The sequence below is a fragment of the Miniopterus natalensis genome, chromosome 14 (genome assembly GCF_054644295.1).
Source record: "Miniopterus natalensis isolate mMinNat1 chromosome 14, mMinNat1.hap1, whole genome shotgun sequence".
NCBI classification, from domain to species: Eukaryota; Metazoa; Chordata; class Mammalia; order Chiroptera; family Miniopteridae; genus Miniopterus; species Miniopterus natalensis.
In genome coordinates, this window is record NC_142094.1 from 43378280 (window position 1) to 43400623 (window position 22344).

The 22344-nt window shown below is 48.0% G+C and overlaps 2 protein-coding genes across 2 annotated transcripts in view; one reads left to right on the top strand and one right to left on the bottom strand.

Annotated features, from left to right (window-relative positions):
* The first annotated feature begins 10 nt into the window (after positions 1-10).
* DPCD (deleted in primary ciliary dyskinesia homolog (mouse)) lies at positions 11-17485 on the top strand. Its single transcript, XM_016220081.2, has 6 exons — positions 11-74; positions 3562-3642; positions 9361-9485; positions 9827-9960; positions 16634-16736; positions 17168-17485. Exons 1-6 carry the CDS (start codon positions 11-13, stop codon positions 17270-17272), a joined length of 612 nt encoding a protein of 203 aa, XP_016075567.2. The 3' UTR covers positions 17273-17485.
* Positions 17486-18176: 691 nt separating this feature from the next.
* FBXW4 (F-box and WD repeat domain containing 4) overlaps positions 18177-22344 on the bottom strand; it is a 71694-nt gene continuing 67526 nt past the window's right edge. Inside the window, exons 7-9 of the mRNA XM_087824525.1 lie at positions 19784-19924; positions 19140-19281; positions 18177-18937 (exon numbers count right to left, since the gene is read on the bottom strand). Of these exons, the coding sequence (XP_087680651.1) occupies positions 18818-18937; positions 19140-19281; positions 19784-19924 (403 nt within the window). The 3' untranslated portion in view covers positions 18177-18817. The remainder of the gene's footprint in view (positions 18938-19139; positions 19282-19783; positions 19925-22344) is intronic.

The window sequence follows — 22344 nt, forward strand, 5'->3', positions numbered from 1 at the left end:
CGGAGGGAAGATGGCGGTGACAGGCTGGTTGGAGAGTCTGCGGGCGGCCGAGAAGACAGCACTGCTGCAGGACGGTAACTCGAGACCCCCCGTGAGCTCCCTCGTTCTTTCCGCAGGGTCCGGCCTCTGCGCTGGCCCCTCCGGGGAGGGCCTCAGGGCCCGGGCCCGCAGAGCTGGAAGGGTCGCGGCCGCCACCCAAGCCAGGTCCTGCTTTTGTAGATGAGGAAACTGAGGCCCAAAGAGATGACGTAACTGGAACACGCATCTCCATACATCCCCTAGTGTCCTATATACCATCTCGCTCCGCTCGGAGTTCTGTTACTAATAAATAACACGTAATTCCTTTTACATTCATGATGGCATTTGTTCCACACCGCTGTCCGGAAAGGCTGTTAATTTTCCGCTCCATTTTACAGAAGAGGAGACTGATCCAAGAAGGTTTTAGAGTATCCCAGATCCCCCAGCCAGTCAGTGGTACAGCTGCATCTTGACCTGGGACCCCGTGACTTCAGTCTTGGGGTTCTATTGCTGAAGGGCAGCCTGGTGTTTTGGAAGAGAGGGAGACCTGGGTTCTAGTTATGACTCTGCTATTTAAATCACCGGGCTCCCCACTGTTCTGTGTACTTGTTTGGACTTCACTTTCCTCATCTGTAAAATGAGCTAGATGGGCTCCCTGCTGTCTCTGAGTTCCTTCCCAGCTGTAATATTGTTTGTAAGTGAACCTCTAAATGTTCCCTGGGTCTTTAGGGGAGACCGTGCAAGGGCCTGGGGCTGTGCCTGGAAGAGATGGGCACAGGGGTATGGAATCCTGACTTTCACTCTAGGATTGGCCAGTGTAACACCTCCCCACCACCACCACCACCACCACCACTTCAAGGTCCCTTCCTGGACCCACTTGGCAGCCAGAATGAATTAGGTCTGAATTCCTGTAGCTTTTAGGATACCAACTGGAGACTCACATCCACAAGCAGAGGCCAATCAAGGAAGCATGGAAATTAAAATAAGTTGCTCATTTGCTCATTCATAAACACAGCATTTAGGGAGGCTTTACTATGTGCCAAGCTGTGTACTAGAGCAGATAGAAAAAGACAACAACAACAACAACAAACAAACCAATATTAAATATATGGATACCCGTTGTCAGACCTGTCCTGTAGATTTACCCTCTTGGTGTGTGTGGGTACGTGGGGGATGTTACCTCCTTCCCACCAAGAACCACTGCTATTGATATTGAGAACCCGACACACTTTACATTTTTTCAGGAATAATTTATGTTCATTGTGGAAAAATAAAAAATAAATTAAAAAGTCACCCATAATCCTACCATCCAGAGATAATCATAATTTACATTTTCATACATACACTATATTTTTTCTATGCGTACACACTCACATATATTTTAAACAAAATATCATACTAATATACTTAAAAATTTTTGTATCTATGTACATATGTACATACCTATATAACAAATATATATTAGAATAAAGTATAAATATTATATAATCTTTGGGTAAAAGAGAATATTCTAAGTACAACTTCTGGGTAGTAACCACAAAGGAAAAAATAGTTTACTATATAAAAATAAACACTTGTTTGGGAAAAACTCACTTTAAAAGTTAAAAGGCAATTGAAACAGAATACAACATATATGACACATGGCTCATATATATGACACATGGTTAATATAGACAAAGCTCAATTAGATTAGTAAGAAAAAGATGAATACCCAAGTAAATAGGCTAAGACCTAAATGGGTAACTCACTAGAAACATAACCAGTAAACCCTTGGAACGGTGTCAACCTTAGGAATATTTAGAGCCATACAAAGTATCCTGGTATGGTTATTAGAGCATGGATTTAGGCCTCAAGTGAGTTTAAGCCCAGGCCCAACATGTCAGCTTTATGACCTTGGACAAGTTGTATAATCTTTAAGCCTTAATTTTCCTCATTTGTGAAATGGAGACACATGGGATTATTGTGGAAATTAAATGCAATAAAATGTGTAAAGTACCTGGCCAATAGTAAGCATTGCATCCTCCCTGGACTCAGGACTGGATTCCAGGCCAGATACCCTCAGCTTATACCCCATTTTTGACAGGAAAACACCTTCCATCTCTTTGAACCATCCAAATGATTAAGGATGGTGTGGCCTAGGGGCCTGCTGAAAGACATGCAAATTTGGGGAGGTGAATTTCCCCAGAATATATTAGGAACAACTCTAGAGAACAGTGTCCCAGAGGAGTGAATTGGACAGGAAAAAGGCTTAGTAGATTGGATACAATTACAAATTTTGGCTAGTGGCACCCTTATCCCTTTGGGTAAGGGCCTTGGGGTTCTTATTCATCAAATGTATGCTGGACCTGCCTAGTGGGCATTAATCCTCTGTTATTACTCTCACTGAGGACCCTACCTATATCTACTTAACTATCTGTAAAAATAGGAGAAACGGCTCGGCCGGGCGTGGCTCAGCGGTTGAGCGTTGACCTAGGATCCAGGCGATCGGGGTTCAATTCCCGGTCAGGGCACATGCTTGGGTTGTGGGCTTGATCAATGACTCTCTCATCATTGATGTTTCTATCTCTCTCTCTCCCTCTCTTTTCCTCTCTCTGAAATCAATAAAGATATATTTAAAAATAAAAAAATAGGGGAAATGGCATAGCCACCTTTACGAAAATACTTATGATTACTCTACATTGACAGAAGAGATGGGCTAGAATATTCCTTTGGGTGCTTTCATTCTTTCAATGAAAGATGAATCAATGTTCATCCATTCTTTCAGTCAATATTTAGTTGAGCTTCTAATATATGCCAGGCACTATGTTTGTTATTAGGGAAACCATAGGCAGGGGAGATAAAACCCCTCTTATCTAGTAAAAGAGGCAGTAATCAGTCACACAGATATAAAATCATAACCAAGGGAAATGCTATGAAGAAAAGACATGGGGACAAACATTGTGTGGCTATGTGATAGGAATGGCCTTAGAGGTGTGCAGAAGAAGGCAGAATGATGGCATGGTTAGAGGGAGTACTTAGCTGGGAAACTCTGTTTAATATCCTGAGAATATAGGCTTGGTTTTAGAAACTGGGGAGAGAAAGAGAAATATGATATCATTCCTAGAGAGATAGATACTTTTAAAAGTGTGATACTATGTGGTAAATGCTCCACTATGGATATGAATAAAGCATTAGAGAGGCACAAACAAGGAAGCAAATTTTGCCAAGGTGGCCGGGGGGTGATAATTTAGGAAGACTTCCCAGTGGAAGTGATATTTGAGCTGGGTTTTGAAGGGTGAGGAGTTCAACAGATGGGAAGACCTATGGAGCTATTATTGCTAGTAGAGGAAAGAGCAGAGCAAAGATATGTTGAAAGAAAGCTGCAGAAAGGAGGAGCTTCCCAGGACATGTCTTAAAGTAATCGTGGGCGATGGTAGGCAAGGAGGCTCTGGGAGGGTTCCTCAATATGTCCAAGGCTGTTGGTGTTTCTCAGGTAGACCCCTCGATCTGCAAGGTACAAGGCAAGAGGAGGCTTGGGGGTAAGGCACTCTGCTTTCTGCGTAGGGAGAAGGAAGGTGCACTATTTGTTCCCAGATGGGAAGGAAATGGCCGAAGAATATGATGAGAAGACGAATGAACTACTTGGTAAGTAATAGGGGCTCCCAGCGGGCCCTTAGGAACACTTGGGATGACCTAAGCACACTCCTAGCCTGATGCTCGAGGGAGGAGCCCCGCACCAAATGTGGAAGCCAGAGGAGCAAGCTTGTTCCTGAGAATAATCTAAGGTCAGGGCTGGATGCCAGAGGCAGAGTGGGAGCTCACTTGACCAGTAAATCTCATTCAACCCCCAAACAAATCAGAGAGTGAGTAATTTTTCTAAGGTGGGAATAGGGATGTAGAGAATCCACTGGGAAAAAAATTTACAGGGAAGATGGAATTGGAAGTGAGCCTTGAAGGCTGAACAGTGGTAAGAGCAGGCTTTCACTGTAGCTTTCATTTGCTTACTTTTTGAAGCCACGCAAGGAACAAGCAAGTATCAGAGGCAAGTCAGAGGCAGCACTATTTTTTGTGTGTGTGTCTTTCAATGAGGACATGCTGAGAGAGAGAGAGAGAAACACTGATGCAGAGAAACAGTGCAGAAGAGAGAAGTATCGATTGGTTGCCCTCCATATCAACCCAGGTGCCTGCCCTAACCGGGAATCAACGGGCAACCCCTCAGTGCATGGGAGGATGCCCAACCAACGGAGTCACTCCAGCCAGGCAGAGGCAGCACTATTAAATCTGACCCTTTTTTTGGAGAATGTCTGAATCAAAGGGAGTAGGGGATAGAAATGGTAATTTTGTAGCATTGTCATTTGTGTTCCTGCAGCTCTTTTCCTTTAAGAATAGGCTCATGAATAGGGGCTCCCGCTCAGATTTCTGAGAATTATTTGATTTGTCCGTTCTCTGTTCCCAGGTCTGCACATCAGCATTAACTGACTTCCCAGAGCTAGGCGGCTGGTTCTTTGACCCAGGGCCTGAGGCTGTCAGCAATGGGAGTTAGCCTCTTTATTAAGTTCTACCTGAACTGCTAAGACCAATGATGGAATCATGGACTGGGTTATTTTCTTGTCATTATTCTTGACTTTAATTTCTTCCTGGGTCTGATCGACAGGTAGTATTGGTGAGGGAATTTCTTTTTCCCTTTTTCTGACAGCTCATAAATGTCCAGAACCGACAACACAGATTACACTGGTTTGCATTCTCTTAGTCTCCAGTCTTAAAATATGTGTCCTGCGCATGTTCAGTCACAGAGTGAAGTGTTGATCCCTCCTTATTATGAGCTGCTTGGGCTCTAGTCCCAATTGGTTTAGTCTGGCGCTATTAAAAATCTTGATGTGTTTAGCATATGACACTGATTTGGTGGAAACCAATACAGTAGTAATATCCTCACAATGCATTGTAATTTATAGCACTCCCAGGGGGTGACAGCCTTGGAATGCCTAACAGGGGCGAGCTTATGAAAGCAGAGGTCACGTGGGCTAACCACCACCATCACTAGAACAGAGACTAGTTGCAGCTCCTCTCCCCCAGCCCCTAGCCTCACCTCTCTTCACACAGAGCAAATCAAACAACTATAGCTGCTGTGGCTATAAAAACAAACAAACAAACAAACAAACAAACAAACAAAACCCAGCCTCTTAGTTGTGCTTGGACATGAAATTAAAATGAAAAAAAGTCCAGGTTCCTTCGTTTGTAGCATCCCACATTAACCCGTCTCGTCTCTTGGAAGGAGGGAGTAGACAGTGGCCTCTAAATTCCTTTTTCTTAAAAGCAGAAATGGAGGTTCATAGGAGAACCTCCATTAGCATAGGCCCCATGCTAAGTGCTTTGTGTGAATTATCTCATGTAATCATCCCATTACAGCCTGCTGAAATAGGTACTGTTGTCCCCATTTTAAAAAAGGAGGTGGGGGGTTAAGAACCTTGTTGAGAATCATGTAGTTGGTTAGCTTCTGAGCTAGGATTTAAACCAGGTCTGATTAAGAGTCCATGCTTTAATCCACAACAACATACTGTTGGGAGTTGAGAATATTTAATCCTGCTTTCTTTTCTTCATACTAAATTTTGCTCTCCTCAGAATGACCCAAGTAGGGGCTGGTGGGAGCAGAGATGGGCAGAGAGAACCACCGGGCCTTTGAGTAGCTAATCCTTTTCTTACCCATTTCTAACCACCCTCACCCCCAACCCTAGCAGCTGCCCTTGCAAAATACTGTTCACTATTAACTTTTAAATATAAATACTCCCAGGGCCTGAGCTGACTTTTACTTGTGCATTCTATGAAGTAAAATATAGACAGGGTTTTTGTGGCCATAAATGGGAATAGTTTCCATTTTTAAGCTAATTATATAAATTTGATAATTGGCGAAACTGGTTTTCTGTTAGGAAAACCCAGAAAATAATTTAGAGGAAGACTTGCCCATAGAGCATCTGCCTAGGACAGAGTTATTCCTGTCAGTATTAATAAGCATAGTAGTGTCATATTTTTTTCTACCCTGTCAATGCTATTCATTCCTACCCCCCACAATGAATGCTGTATGTATTCATAGAGGAAAAAACTGAAGGGCCCCATAACAATGATCGGAACATCAAACCAGCCCCAGAAGAACACAGCATGTCCAGGGGGCCAGAGGCTGAAGGGCAGGCCATCCCCCAGCGATTACATTCGGATTACCAGCCTAATCTGCTTTGGTATTTGACCGCCAGCCTATCCACCCCAGGCTGCATTTGGAGGATATTGAGCACTTTCATCCCCAAGCACTTCACCAGCTTTATAAATGACCCACTCGATTCCCTTCAGCCTCCTCAGGGATGGGACGTGGCAGCTGTTTAATAGCCACATAGCAATGTTGCAGTGTTTTAGGGCAGAAAAGAAGAATCCTGCATCCATTTTAAGCTGCAGGGAGTATTTAGGAAGGGAGAATGTAATTATCCACATTGGAAATGGGCCAGGGCTTGGAGCTTTGGGGAAAGAGGCCTTTAGGACCTCCACTTTGCAGCCCACCTGAAAGATGGGGCCTCTTTTCAGCAAGCAGTCTGGGACATCAGCCTGCTTCCTGCTGACTTAGGAAAAAGCCCCCAGGCACTGCTTCCTTCATATATTCCCCATCAGACTCTTTACAGGGTCATTGAAGGTCTCCTTTCCAAGGACTGGCCCTGGCTCAGCTGGGAAGATATGACAGCATCCCAGGGAGCTGCCTTGCACACACCAGTTTGGGTTTAACATATAATCAAATCAGAGTGACAGCAGGTGGAAACAGTCTTTTGTTGCCGCAGGAGCTGTCCTTGAGTTCAGGAACAAAGATAGGACAAGAAAGACAAAGTCTGGATTTGCACGTGTGCATTTATGCCCACATCCATGGGAAAAAATAACAAGGACTTCACCAGAATCATTTATTGAATCTTATAGGGAATGAGTAGGGAGACTTTCTTCTGCATCTAACAACGAATTTAATGCCAAGATTTATTTATTTTTAATTTTTTAAAGAGGCAAAACAGCCAAGGGTGCTAAGTTCCTGGGGCCTGAGTGGCTTTTAAGGTCAGTGGTAAAGAAATGAGTAGCTGATTTTCTCCTTAGTGTGCTACTTGGGAAGGCTTCTGTGCAAAATCCTGGAGTCAGAATTGCCTGTCCTGGCCACACTGGTATCAAGCTCTAGGACATATGATTTGACAAGGCCCATGAGTAGAGGAGTAGCTCCCTTACCCAGCCCCAGGTAGTTAGGTGCTCATCATTAAAGTATATTTTCAAGTAAGCTTTAAAGGCTAAAATATAAACAGAGAAGTAGAGCTACTTTAAAAAACACAGAAATCTTTTTAAATATCACACATGGTTATTGAATTATCTAAATTATAGAATATAATTTAGCCTTTTATTAATGATTCAAATTTTGGACTTGGAGTTAGGAGACCTGAATTTTAGCAGTGGCTTTACAAGTTGTGAGCTTTGATAATTCCTCCTACTCTGTCCCCTGGAGAGTGGTGGCAAGGGAAGAAATGCAATTTCTCATTTAAAAACCACAGGCATTGGACTAGATGCTTTCTGAGGGAACCTTCACATTTAAGATTTGTGATGACTGTATTTCATTATATAGCGATCCCTTCAGGGTCTAAGGGTGCATATTTGCCCTCACACTAAATGGTCCCATGTGCTTTGTAGTTCTGACACTGCCCCCTGATGTGAGCTGTCCCCTCATGCTGTTGCCAATATGCCTGGGAAAACAATTAATTTCCTGCCCTATTCTACAAATAGCATTTAATATACATAGTCTGAGTGAGAACCCAGGAGTGATCTTTCCTACAGTATAGAGTGAGGTGCGTGGGTCTTGTCACAATAAGCCACTGCTTGGAGGCATTTGTCACTTCTGAGTTTGTGACTGTGACAGAGGCCCCCAGAAGACTGGCTTCCAGTTAAGCGAGGTGCTGTATTACATGAATAGATTGGATATACTCCCGGTCACAGTCCATTCACTTAAAAGAGTAGAAGTATTTGTGGGAGGAAAAAAAGTTGCCTATAAAGCATATCTCCAAGTTTTACTCTTCCATATTAATTTTCATTATAAACTTGGAAATGTGTTTCTAGGGAGAATTTTTTGCCCTAAGACGTAATAAAATCATACTGCAGTATGCAGCAGACCTTGTAAAAGCACACATTCAAGGGAAAATTCTAATTTTACAGCACACTTTTGTGTTCAGCTTGCGTGCCTTACTTAGAGCAGTGAGGGTGTTTGGGTTTGGCACAGCTGCTCAAAGGTCTCAAAGAAACCCACCGCTCCCCTGATTCAGAGAATCAGACTACAGCTCTCCACCCCAGCCTAGAAAAAGCAGCTGACTGGAACAGCTGCAGCACAATCCCTGGCCCTTTCGGAGTTGTTGAACTCCTAACAGCAGCTTTAGGAAGGCTGCCGGCCTGAAGTAGCACCTGGGCTGCCCAGGCTGGAGCACACCCCAGTGCAGCAGGAAGGGAAAGGAAGGCTACAGCTTCAGAGGGTCCCCTGCAGTGATGGGCTGCCCCATGACAGCAGGCTCGATGACACAGCTGAGTGGGGTTCCCGGCAGGGCTTTCCAGGAGATGTCTATTGAACTAGTTTTTTCGCTTACAACTTCCATAATATATGTTTCTTTCTTGGGAAAAAAAAAAAAAAAAGCTTTATGCAAACATCTGGCTTGTAAAACAAGGTAAAATAGAGATAGTTGTTTGCATTATAAAAGGATGGTTGTACTTCACAAAAAAATCACATTAGATCTTCTATAAATAATGAATTTAAAATATGGTGTGTGCCTAAATTTTGTTTAAACACAACTTTGTGGGCTGTTGTTTTAAGCCAGGTATACCTAAAATGAGTGAATTTCTACTTTGGACTTTCTGAATCATGAGACAAATCTGCCTATCAGATTTCACCTCTTAATTTATTTTTCCTTTGCACATTTTTAGAGGAGGGAAAAATGCATGTCAACTCACACATTTTGGGATCCAAATTTTTCCAATTACCAGTAGCTACCCTTTTCCTAACCCTCACATCTTCCCCTCCCTGGGAGCCACAACTGGAGGGTTCTTATCTCCATTTGGCCTCTTGCAGAGCTATGTTCCAGTTCCTTTTGTCTGGGCACTCATGCTACAGGCTTTATAGGCTGTCGAATGTTGAAATGCTCAACTAAGATTTCAGAGTCTGGGAGGTCCCTGCTCAGATGGACAAAAAGTTTGTGTAAAGGGGCCTGTAGCTCACTTTTATCCTGTTCCACTTACCTAATGTGATGTTGATGATTCAGCAGAAAAGAGCAGAGCCCCTTTCTTCCCCATAATCCCATTGCTTCTTTCTCTCCCCAGCAAGAAAGTGGCGAGTAAAAAGTGCCCTGGGAGCCTTGGGCCAGTGGCAGATTGAGGTGGGAGAGCCAGCACCCCATGGAGCAGGAAACCTGGGGCCTGAACTCATCAAGGAAAGCAATGCCAGTGTATGTTTATCAGGTGTCTTGGGGAGGGGGCACTGAGTGGGGAGTGGGCTCCTGGCTCTTGAGGAAAGGGACCATGTCTTGTTCACTTCTTCATCTCCAGTGTGCCCACCTGGACACTGCTCTAGAAATGTTTGCCGGAATGAATACCCAAGGGTTTTTGGCATTATCATCTCAGGGCAAGGGCTTCAGGCCTGGAATGTCACAGCAATAGAAGCATCAGAGGGAACTGAGAAGAACTGAGGGTCTCCCATTGTGCCCGTGGGCAGAGATTTGCGGAGGGAGAGCCATTCCTTCCTACCCCTCCCCAAGAACACTCCTGGAGTTGGATTTTCCTTCCACAGCCCATCTTCATGCGCAAGGACACCAAGATGTGTTTCCAGTGGCGGATTCGAAACCTCCCCTACCCTAAGGATGTCTATAGTGTCTGTGTGGACCAGAAGGAGCGCTGTGTTGTTGTCAGAACAACCAACAAAAAGTAAGCAGTGTGGTTGACAATGGCCTACCTGTGTTTGAGCAGGAGGGTTGGATGGACCTGGGTTAGGACTCAGACTGCTCCCTACCCTGGGTGGGTGGGTGGGAGGGGAGGGCAGAGAAGCCTCCTCCTCCAGCTCTGGGGGAGGGCGGGAGGAAGGAAGGCTTCACTAAAACCCTAGTAGGTGATGAACGATGAAGGTTTCCTCCCTGGAGGACCAGCTGTAATTATGTGATCAGCTCCATCAGAGCAGGGAAATTTGAACAAGTGTTTGGTCCAGTACCAGCATATACTGGGGCTCAAAAAATGCTTTTTGAATGAACGAGGAGATGAGGAAATCACCTGGTTATTAACTTGTGATCTTAGGTGTTTCTGTTGTAAGGTTATTGTAACCTTGACCTCTGGACCCATGGGCTAGATCCAGTCCAGGGTGAACTTGGCCTGGTGATATCACTGTCGGAGCTGCCAGGGAGCTAGGGCCTGGAAGGCACACCCATCTGAGGTGGCAGTTACAGGACTTTCAAGTGCTGGTATAGGAGCATCAAACCTAATCCCTCCCTGGCCTGAGGGGCAGTGGGCAGGTGCTTTGGCCTCTTGAAAGTCTCTTGCATTATGTTTCAAAAGGGGTACTCAACTTCCCTTCAGTCCTCTCTTTGTGGTCTACTGGAAGGAGGCAAAAGGTGGGGTTGAGGGGAAAGAAGCGGCCAAGGTGGAGATTCAGTCCTGGCAGGGCTGTTTCCAGGCTGACCATGTTGGAAATGTATTGATCCCATTTCGGTTTCCGGAGCTCTGACTGATCACAGGAGAAAGAATAGCCCTGTAATGAATTAGTCTTGCCGTGGGCAAGAGGGATTGCAGTGTAGGGCCAATTCCCATGACATAGACTTGGGGAATGGAAATGGAAGGCTTTATGAGTTACTGGTCCACAAGCTGTGAAGCCAGCCAACATGCCTCCTGGGGTGCTAAGCTTAGTTTAGCTAACCTTACTGGTTTACATACAGTAAGGAAGACCCAGCTCTTTGTTCATTTTCTCGGGTGGAATGGTGCCAGCTTCCCCTCCCATATCCCTCAGGTCCACAAGGCCCACACGGAAGCAGTATGGTTCCCAGGTTCCCCCATTGCAGCCCTGGGTCCTGCCCACTTCATATGACCCTTCCCACCCACCCCTACCCTATCACTTTGGCAGGGTTGAGGGGACAGGGAAGGGGTGGAGATGAATGAATTAATTTCAGATTATTGCTGTACATGCAGCCAGTAGCCCCTGCAGTGGGCCTTGTCTATAAATATAAAGTCATAATAATAAGAGTTTGCGTTTATAAAGCACTTTGAAGCCCTCAGACAAAAGGCACTTTATTCCTGTTATTGTTCTCATCATTAACAGGAGTCAGTGCCTAAAGTGGAATTTAGCAATTTCAGACAACAGAGAAATTGCCTTTAGGAAAACAAACTCTGTACTTCAGCAAGCATTCCCTGGTATAAGAGGCCTTGGGTCCAAACTGGGAACAAAAGTGCTTCTGATAGCACTTGAATCTGCAGCCCAGCAGTTTATGGAGCTGGCTGCTGCCTCCCTTTTGTCCCCCAGAGGTCACTGTCGAATACAGATATCAGGCAGAAATGTGATTACCAGGGAGTGAGAGGAGAGAGGCTAGCTAGCTCACCAAAAAATTCATCTGAGAGCAGATCCTCTGGGTCCCATCTCCTGCTCATATGCAGCCATAGGTGGCGCTGTTGGCCAGGAGCTCTTCTGGGCTCAAGGCCGTGGGGAGACATTTTTGAACTGATGGGTGTGGCCAGGTGGGACTGGAGTAGTGCCTTGGGATGAGGCAGGGCCAGGGATTGGAGGGGAGAGGAGTTTGTCAGTGCCCACTTTGGAACCAACACTGACCATCGGGTCCAGTGGCCCAGCCTGGCTCAGCCCAGCCTTCCTCAGATCCCTCTGCTGGAAGGTAGGCGAGAGGGGTTGCTAAACCCTTAATCCTGAGTTTAGTGGCATTTTCAACTTCTATGTGGAGTAGTAATGTGTCCTATACCTTTATTACCACTAATTTAACAGAACTTAATAGCTATTCCTTTGAGCAATGTTTAATTTTCTCAGAATACTTTAAAAATCTGGTTTCTGATTAATACAACATCCAGAGGTGGGCAGGGTACATATTTTTATTCTTGTGTCATGTATTAATGATCATGTAAGTTATCTGTAAAGTCAGCATGATGGGCTGACTTGCCGAAGGTGAAGTTAGTAATGGTCTCAAACTCCAGGCACCTCAGTTTCCACCGCGCCATGGTGTTTCTCTCTGATTTTACTTCTTCACTCACCTGGAGGTTCCATGCCTGCCCCCTTTCTAATATTCTGGAATGTGGTTACTAATAAAAGCCAGGGTTCCTTTGTCCATACCTGCCTTGTTCCTGAAGAACTGGGCTGGCTACTGTTCCTGAAGGAGTTGATTCCAGTGTATCATGTCCTTGGCCTCAGGTATTAGTGAGGGAAGGAAGAAAGTGCTTTTCCAGGATCCCAGTGTGGCACCATCTGTTCCTGTTAAGAGAGTTTGTGCAGAAAGAAGGTTCTTCACCTCAGCCTAGAAGCTGGCAGCTGTAGGTGGAATGAGCCAGGGTGCTGGAATGGGAAGATGTTGGCTTAAATCTGGCTTTTGCCCCGTATTAGTTGTAGTATTTGGGGCAAAGTTTCCTCATCCGTCACAGGAGAATACTCATACCTACCTCACAGATTGGGGAATTTGATGAAATCATATACATACAAATGCTCAACACAATGGCCACCCTTAAGCAGGTCCTCAGCAGTTCTTTGGAATTTGGAATGTGAAGGGAGCTTGGCTGATTTGACATCGGTGATACTAACACTGTAGGAGGTGTTAAAAGACATTGCTAGAAGAAAGGATTCTGCACTTAAATAAGTTTAGGAAACTCTAGATCAAACAAGTTTTTTTTTTGGTAGGACTTCTGAGAGCCTTTAGTATGTGAATGTGTATTGTGACTCTCTAGGAGGGGCTCCTATAGGCAGGGATGAACAATTTGCCCAGAGCCCTGATGTTTAAGAAGAAGGAAGATTTGCCTACTGATTTTCTAAGGGCTGGACTGGTTGGAGGCTTCTCTTGACTACTCTGGCCAACCCTGCATACAGTTGTATAGGGTGCCCCCTGAAGGTATATGGGGCATGGCCCATGCAATAGTCCACAGTGGCTCTGTTTCTACTTCCAACCTGTTCTCCATTGTCTCTCTCTGAAGACCTGACCTGTGCCCTTTCTCAGTTCACTGCAAGGGAGAATGCGTTGGGAAAGGCCTGGGAGTTGGGAAGGCGATACAGTAGGACGAGAGTGATGGGTTGTGGTAGGTCATTTCTGAAATAGCCAAAAAGGAGCTGTCCTTTTGGCTCACACTGAGGAGTGTTGGCCTGTTCCTGCCTGTTGGACTGGCACCTGCAGACTTAAAGTTTATCTAGGACAGCTCCTTTATTTGAGGAAGAAACAGGCTCAAAAGCTAAATGGTCTGCCTGCTTGAGAGCCTTTGCTTGTGAACACTTGAGATTCAGAAAGCAAGATGACCATGTTGTTAGAGTGCCACAGAGACATGCAGGATGGCTGGATCCCTGGGGAGCCCACCTCCCATATCTGCCCCATCCTTGGAAAGATGCAGGGAACTTAGACCAGGTGGCGTGTTACTTGGAAGTGAGAATCTGGAAAGATGGAGGGGTCAGTAGACTTGGGGGATTATCACTTGTTATTAGAGCTTCTTCATTTACCCGTTTTGTGACTTAGGCAAGATACCTAACTTTTCTGTGCCTCAGTTTCCTCTTCTGTAAAAGAGGATAATAGAAGTAGTAACCAACCTGAGAGGATTGTTTTGAGGAGTCAATGTATAGAACAGTGCCTGGCACAGAATAAGCATTAATAAATGTCACCTCTCGTTGTGTGGCCGAGACTGAGAACAGAGAGAGATGAAAATGGGGGAGGAGTGCTGGGCATCTGCAAAAAGCCCAGAAACCACCTGCTATAAGAGTTTAACTTTTTTTTTAAATTTTTTATTTATTTATTGAATTGAGAGAGAGAGAGGTCTATTTGTTGTTCCACTTATTTATGCATTTATTGGTTTTTTTTTTTTTAAGATATCTTTATTGATTTCAGAGAGAGGAAGGCAGAAGAAGAGAGAGAGGAAGAGAGAGAGATAGAAACATCAATGATGAGAAAGTCATTGATCAGCTGCAGCCTGCAACCCAGGCATATGCCCTGACGGGGAATCAAACCCTGATCTCCTGGATCCTAGGTCGATGCTCAACCACTGAGCCACGCCCGGCTGGGCAAGAGTTTAACTTTTAACAGAAATACAACATAGTCTCCTCAGGCAGGGATGTGGCCTTGTCTCTTCATTTTTAAGTCCCGAGGCTCACAGTTCAAGGCCTGGGACACAGTTGATGCTTAAGAAATGTTTGCTGCCTACCTAGGGCTGCCTGAGGCTGAGCATTTTGGCTTCTCCAGAAGCACAGTGGGTCTCTCTCCAGTCCAGGTGCTGGTGAGAAAGTCAAGTGCAGTTCCTCTCAAGGCAAACTCCAAGGTCAGGGAATGGGGGCAAGGGGCTGCTCCCTGAGGAGAGATGCCCCCTACCCTTTTGAACACTGCCTGTCAGGAGCTTCTGAGAAAAATTGTTTGACTTCAACCAATAAACTAAACCTCTTAGAATAGACTCAAAACAAAGCTGAGTCTCTAGACCCACTGCTTCCATTCCCCTAATCTCATGAAAGATGGTGGGTGTAGGACAAAGAAGGAGGCAAGCCATGCACCTCATGCACCTCAAGCTCCCTTTGATCTTGTTGTTGCCATTGCCATGAGGCCCAGCCCTGGGATTCTTTTTCTAGTCCCATTGCCCCAGCCTGGGGAATGTGGCTTGAGAGTACCCCTCTGAGGGTGCACAGGTGTGTCCCTGTCCCCCCAGCACACAAGTCAGGTCAGCAGAAAGGATGTCCCCTTGTTCTACAGGGCAAAGCCTTACACCGGCCCCTTGGGTTCCGCTGGGCTGCATGTGCCTGAACTGCTTCTCGCCCAGTTCTGCTTCTCGTGTATATTTGCAAGGAAGATGTTAACACTTCCTAACGAGCTTTTGTGTTCATCTAATCTTTGCTGTTTAACCTTTGACTCTCCCCTATTATCAGTGTCTGCCACCTTTGCTGGTCAGACCAAGGGCCCCAGGAAAAGACCTCAGCCTGGGCTGGCTGGGAAGGGGATGAGGCCGGCATTCCACTCCAGTTTGCAGGCAGATGGATCACCTTTCCCTGGGGCAGAGCTTTGGAAAATAAAGCAAACCTGTGGTGCCATTAGGATCTCCCTGCCCCCACTCCTTTTGAACTGTCAGCCTTTAAGTAAACATTCTTTTCCTGCCGTGGGTCCCAGCACCTTGGCGGGGAGTGGGGAACCTGGGAGGAGAGGGGCCCTAAGAGCCTCTGCTAAACTAAGGGATTTGGGTAGGGAGAGTGGGGCAAAAGTGCTACATTGATGTCAACTCTCCGAGTCCCCAGGGCATCAGGGCTTTTGAAGTGGACTCGAGGTAGCTGTCACCACAAGGACCAGGCTCCTCTGAAGTATTAAAAGCCCCATCCTCTCCAGGCCCCTCACTTGAGTTTGTTTGTACCTGCCTGCAGCATTTCCCTTCCCAACCCACACATCCTAGGCAGCAGTGATGCTGTGCCTGGGTGACAGGTCTGGCAGCCATTGACCAGAGCCTAGCTACACTTCCACCAAGGAAAATGCCAAACGGGCCTATTGCTAGAGATGAGTAGGCCGTTCTTTGTGCTCTAGTGTGATAAGCACCAGACTAGGAGCAAGGAACTTCAATCCTGACTCCATTGACAACTGGCTGTGAAACCAGGCAGGACATTTCACCTCTCTGAGCCTGAGTTTCCTCTTTGGTAAAGGAGGTCAAATTTCCTGCAAAACAAAGTCCAGTTACACACATGGACTGAGTGGTGCTATCTGGGGGTTTTTTGCTTTGTTTTTTTACTAAAAGGGATCATTAATCTCTGGACTGGCACCAGCAGATGATAGTGGTGTGTATGGTGTGTGAAAACAGAGGAGACCTCAGGGCCAACAAAGTAGTCCAGAGCCCCAGAGATCCAGCTTCCTAGATGACTCACATGGTTTGTCCTCTCAGGGAGCTTTCCGCTGTGGATGTACTTCCCTCTCTGGCCTACAATAGAGTTAGCTAATCAGGCTTGAGAGACCCCAACAGAGGAAAAGGTAGCTGAGGTCTTCAGTGGAATTCCCATGTAAATGGCAACTGTCAGCCCCAGCTTTGGGGGACAGCTCTAGATGTCCTCATTCTGTCCCTTGTTAGCACACACATCCCATTTTCTTGGGGTACAGAGGAGGTCTGGCTGGCTCGAACTATCCACATATTCCATGTTTCTTCTTTATGTCTTTGGTAGTCCTAAGCCTGAAGTATAAGTCAGTCTAACCCCTGGTCTAGTCAAGGAATCAAGACCAGTTCTGCTCTTCTGCTGGACTGGCCATAAGCTCCAAAATACTGGTGTTCCAACTGGCTTCCCTTCTCCCTGTCTGGCTGTTGGAAGGTGTGAGAGAACTGTGTAGAGGCTTGGCAGTACAGGGTCTGATGCCCAATTGTTGGGGTCACCTTGTTGGGTATCCCCATGGCCCCTTTATGTCCCCCACAGGTACTATAAGAAGTTCTCCATTACTGATCTGGACAGATACCAGCTACCTCTGGATGATTCTTTGCTGAGCTTTGCTTATGCCAACCGCACCCTGATCATCTCCGTAAGATTCACCCAGACTTCTTAGCCACTGCATCAGGGAGAGGCCCCCTCTTCCCTACTCACTTCCCATTCCATAGGAGTCCTCAGTTCTAGCCCCAGCCCCTGAGATGTACTTGCTACAGAACAGGCATCTCTGTTTCAGCTTGGGAAGAACAAGGGTGGGGGCTCAGGGAGGAACCTGATCTTATGAATGACAGCTAGAGGATAGAGGGTGATGGGGAGGGGTGAAAATCACAGGACTGAGATTCTGGTTCAAGGCCTGCTCCTACCCAGCCATGTGGCCTTGAGCAAATCATTCAACCCTGTAGTCCTCAGTTTCCTCATCTTTGAATAAAGGGATCAGAAGGAGCCTTAGAGAGAGAGAAGGGAGAGTGAGGTGGATGGAGGTGGTGGTGTGTGACTGGATTGTCCTCTTCCTGGCTTCATCTATAGTACCAGAAGCCAAAGGAGGTCCTGGAGGCCGAGCTGGAGCTGCAGAAGGAGCTGAAGAAAGTAAAGATGGCCCACAGCAGTGATGGGGACTGCAAGACCCAGTAGTGGACCCCCGAGCCTGCACCTCCAGTGTGGAGGTGGGTGAGGCTCTTCCTGTCACCTGTAAGACTTCACAGCTTCAGCCTTTCTGGCACAGGGGCAGCCTCTTCTCTTCCAGGAGCTATCTAGGCTCTGTAAGAACTGGGCCTTGGGGCACTCCCGGCCCCCTGCTTCATGGTCTTATTTCCTGAGTAAAGTCATTCTGAGTCACTGTAGGTAGACTGCCCTCTTATCCACTTCTGTATGCTCCTATCCCCAGGGAGAGTGTTGGTGGCAACATTCCCTTCTCTCTCCTAGGGACCTTCCACATAAAGCTTCCATATAAAGGGAGGTATGGGCCTTAGATGGCAAAGGGGGTGGGAGAACCCTGACCCCAGCTGGGGAGGCCAGTGTCTTCCCAAACCTGTTTGCATAAAATCAGAAGACAACTAGGCTGGAAGGGGCCCTGCACTATCTTAGCTTTCAGACGTGGCCCAGAGGAACTCCCTAACATGAAGGTGGGTGAAGTTTTTATTTAAAAATGCAGAAACCTTGGACATAGAGCCCAGGATGAGAAGACGCTGTGGGTGAAAAGCCAGAATAAGGGTGGTAGCCTTGTGAAGTGTGCGTGTTATGTTCATATGAGGAAGAGTCACTGCAGGTGGACAGCAGTTTAGCTCCTAGAAGCCTAGAGCCCTTTGATGGTCCCTTTTCCATATGCCCCAGGTGACAACTACCCCACTACCAGGGCCAAAGGAATGGGTGGTCAGTGAGAGGGTTTCCTGAAAAAAAAACACACCTTTGTTCTTTGGGACACTGAACCATGAGGCTGGTCTTACACTTTACCCAGCATGCACATCCCCAAATTTGAATCTGTTGTCCCCTCTCCCTGGGGCCTCCCAGGACTCCCCAGCCAGTGAGGAACCAGATCTGTGAACAATTAAGCTTTATTTTTACAAAAATGAACATTGTACCATGTCTCAACAGCTGGCCTAGAACGGGGCTGGCTTAGAACTCACTCAAAACTGCTGGGTTCCCTTTGTCCTTTCTTGGTTTCAAAGGGAAACCAGGCCACAGTGCCCCAGGAATGAGTCCCCAGCTCAAAAAGCTTGGTCAAAGGTGGGGTCTGACTGAGGAGGTAGGGGCTGGTGCCAGCAGTGGTATTGGCAGCCACCCTTCCAGGGAAAGGGCAGAAAGGGACCACTGGAAAGGCCAGCACACACCTCACCTAACTTTAAGCTATAATGGCTCTAAGAAGGGGTGAAGTGCAGTGGGGGCCTCTCCAGGCCAGATCCTTACTCTGGCCAACAGGAAAGGAAGGCCCAGTGGGTTCAGCCTCTCCTAAAGCAGCAGGTCCCTTCTCTCCAACTGGTTCCTGGGAGGAACTGTGCCTTTGGGTAACTCCAGATTCCCACGAGTCAGCAGCCTTTAGCTCAAGTGCCCAAGCACTGTGGTCGCAGGTCTGGGAGCACAGGCACGGGGGTGGGGAGAAGTTATTACTGCACCCTCCAAGCAGGAGAGGTCCCTGAGTAGCTGGCTTCCTGGGCCCACAGGCTGAGGTGGCCTTGACTGTCACGGGTTTTGAAAGTCCAGGACGTGGAGATTGTAAGACAGAGCAGCATACAGATGCTTGGTGGTAAAGCGCAGGCAGTACACAGGACTGCTCAGGGGTGTCGATGTCAGCGGGAAGGCCTGCAAGGGAGGGCACAAGAATGACAAGAGTGTCCTGAGTGAGAGGTGATGGAGCCCGAACCCAGGATTCCCAGGCCCAGTGCAATGGGCTAGGCGCCATTGTACGCTTCCTCCCACCCTCTCCAGGCACACCCACTCTTAGGTGCAGCCCATAAAAATGAGTCCTGGCTTCCTGGAGGCGAGAGGTAGGCAGGATGCTCACGTGTAGGCAGGCCCTTTGGCGCCGGTCCCACAGTCGCACAACGCCATAGTACGAGGAACCTGTAGCCAGCAAGTGGTTCCCATCTGTCTGCAAGCAGTATAGGGTGCTGTCGTGGGGCTCCTCCCACTCCATGACACACTTCCTGTCCAGGAAGAAGAGATGTAGGGGGAGCTTCAGAGTGCCCTCCACCCCCACCCCCACTTCCCCATTCTGGCTGAGAGAGAGAGAAGCTGAATCACCAAATTCTTTAAAAACCAACCTTAATGGGGGAAAGCATCCTTAGTAAAGGTCTCTTTCTCATCAAGCCCCAGGCCACAGCGTAGACTATGCCCTCATTTGTGTTTCACATAACTGACTACATGTCACAGGACTAATAAGGCCTTGGAGAGGTAGAAAGGCCTCAAGAAAGGCTGGGTCAGAATGCTGAGGGATGGCACCCTGACAACTTCCAAGGCTCTTATCAGGGCCTGGTGGCTACAGTCTCCCAGGCCTCAGGGCCAAGACTGCCCAAGGTGGGGAGTCTAAGCTTGACCTGACCTTGCCAGCTGCTCCCTACCAGTCCCTGACATGGGAGTCTCTGTACTTTCTCCCACCAAGACTGGCACAGGCCTCCCACCACCTGTTCTCCTGCCCAGCACACTCACCTGACACTGGCTCGGAGGTCCCAGTATCGAACGTAAGTGTCATAGCCACAGGACAGAAGTGTGAAAGGGGACTCATACATGAGGTCCAGCACCCCAGCACCTGGGGGAAAGTCACTGCCCAGGTGTGTCATCAGCTGCCCACTGGGGAGAGAGGAGGGGCACAGGATGAGCCACTGTCCCATCTTGGCCCACACAGATTCTTTGAACCTCCAAATGGCATCAGTCTCTGAGGAAATGCAGCTCTCCTTCCTGAGCTAGAATTAGACTCCCTTAGGAATGAATGGGGGGGCTGAGGGAGGAGATACCCCAGACTCCCTCCCCTCACATCCTAGTCCCAGGCCCTCCCCCCAGCTAACGGCCTCAATCAGCTGCCATCAGCCCCTCCATCACACCTGCACAGTGGCCACCCGCCACCCAGTCTCTCCTCCTCAGGACGATGAATGGGCCTTGCTGAAGGGGTCGGCCCCCCTCACGCACACACACTTGGTTACTTTATACTCCTTGATCCTGCAGGTCATGCAGTTCTGAGCTGCCTGAGTCCAATGCCTTAATTCCCCCGCCTGTAATCTGGGGCTCAAACCTCATTGGGGATAAAGACCACACAAAGGGAGAAGGGGAGTCCCAGGAGATGTTAAAACAAGTAAACACCTTTGTGTCTGGGGAGAGAAATCGCTGAGAAAGCAGCTTAGCGGGCTGGTCCCTGGTGTTCCCGGCCAGGCTGGCCCCCAGCCTGGGGCGAGCACGCCTCTGTGATCACAGCCCCCAGCCTGCTGGGCTCCAGCTTGCTCCCCCACCCTCACCCCTCCCGGTGGCCAAGAGCAGATTACTGAGAAGAACAATTTCTTTGTGACTGTGTAATTCCCTCCGTGACCGCGGCAGTGGGCAGACCCCTCGCCTGATGCCAGACCCCTAGCAACCATGTAGGGGGGCCTCCTGGCCCTAGCAACTACCCCTCAACATCAAGTGCACCCGCTAATCCCTGTGGCCAGGGGATGGGTGGACAGAGTGAATTTGCAGAATGACTGGGGGAAAGGAAAAGAGGGGCACCCTCCAGACCCCATTCCTTAGCTTCACCCAAGAGATGCTGGGCTCTTCTCCATGATATGACAGGACGAACATGGCCTTGGACACTTCGCAGGGACACACTGGTAAGAGGCCTGGATATGGAGAGGGGAGGACTCATGGTCATACCAGCCCAGCTTTGGCCCAAGCAGTGTTCATCAAAGGGTTTAAGACCGACAAGGATGCCAGTCACATGTGTGAATATGGCCCTCAGCTCTAGTCCTTCCACCTCACACAGATGCTGATCCTCAACCTCCCTTCTTCCCAGTGGAGCCACCATCTTCCCTGAAGGCTTTGCCTTTCCCCTTGAGCCCTAGACAGAGAAGTGATCCTCAGCAAGGAACACTGTTGCTGCCCGGTGGGGGCATTAGACCCTAAGTCAGCACCCCTGCCCGCAGCCTCCTTCCCAGGGCAGTACTCTTTCTATCGGGGTAGAACATAAGCCTATGTGGAGGGGGGGTTGACGGGGGGGGGGTGTTGGGGAGAATCCTGAGAAGGATCAGGCAGAAAGCCACCTCTCCAGATCAGTATCTCCTAGAGATCACTGACCTGGGCTCCCAGGAAGCCCTGCCTTCCTAGATGGGCCACCAGCCATGATTCCCCCACCCTGGAGAGGCCAGAGCGCTGAAAGCAGCTGGTCTCTCTCTTCCTGTCTCTCATGGGTACACGTGCACATTTGTGCACACCGGGTAGGGGCTGTTTTGCTCCATAGTTCTCCCTCTCCTTCCAGATTGGGGGCTCTGCCCCCTCCATTAGTGAGGCCTTCAGGAATGACTGAGGAGTTCTCCCCTTTAATCTATAGAAGTAATTTCATGTTTGTCTGTTTGAAAAAGAAGATGAAAGGCAGTAGGGTTGGGGGCGTGAAGCCCAGCATGGCTCTACCTGCCCACCCCTGGTCCCAGGGTTGAGAGGGAAGGAGAGCTGGGCACCCATGGCTAGGCAGGGTCAGCAGCATAAGGGCCACACCCAGACCAAGTTGCCAACCTGGGCCCCTGCCCCAGCGTCTGAACCGCCACTGGAAAGTGTCATGCCACAACGTCTACAATAAGAAACACAGAACTCTACCCTCTGGGGGAGACCCAAGGGCAAGAGTGAGCATCAGCCCCTGGGGGCCAGGATAAGTCCCAAGGGGATTTCTTGTCTGCCAGCCCAGCCTGGCCAGGGGCTGAGGAGTTTTCTTTCTGCTGCACTGTTCTCTGATTCTCTGAAATGGCCACACACACTTTAAATGGGCCAATAAAAAGATAACAATTTCTCTTGCCTCTGGGCCCGGGGCCTGTGAGGCTCTGTTGTGCAGCGCCCGTGAGGTTAAGTTCAGAGCATAAACTGACACACCATGCTCTGGGAAATGGCTATTCTCTTCCAATAGCAGCCCAGCGGTGCCATAGGAGCCCTGCTGGGGTTTTGATTTGGGAAAACAAACAGAAATGGCACCATGGGCCCTTTGTGGCCCCTACCCCAGGACCAATTTAACTAGAAAACTCTGGCTCAACTGCTGT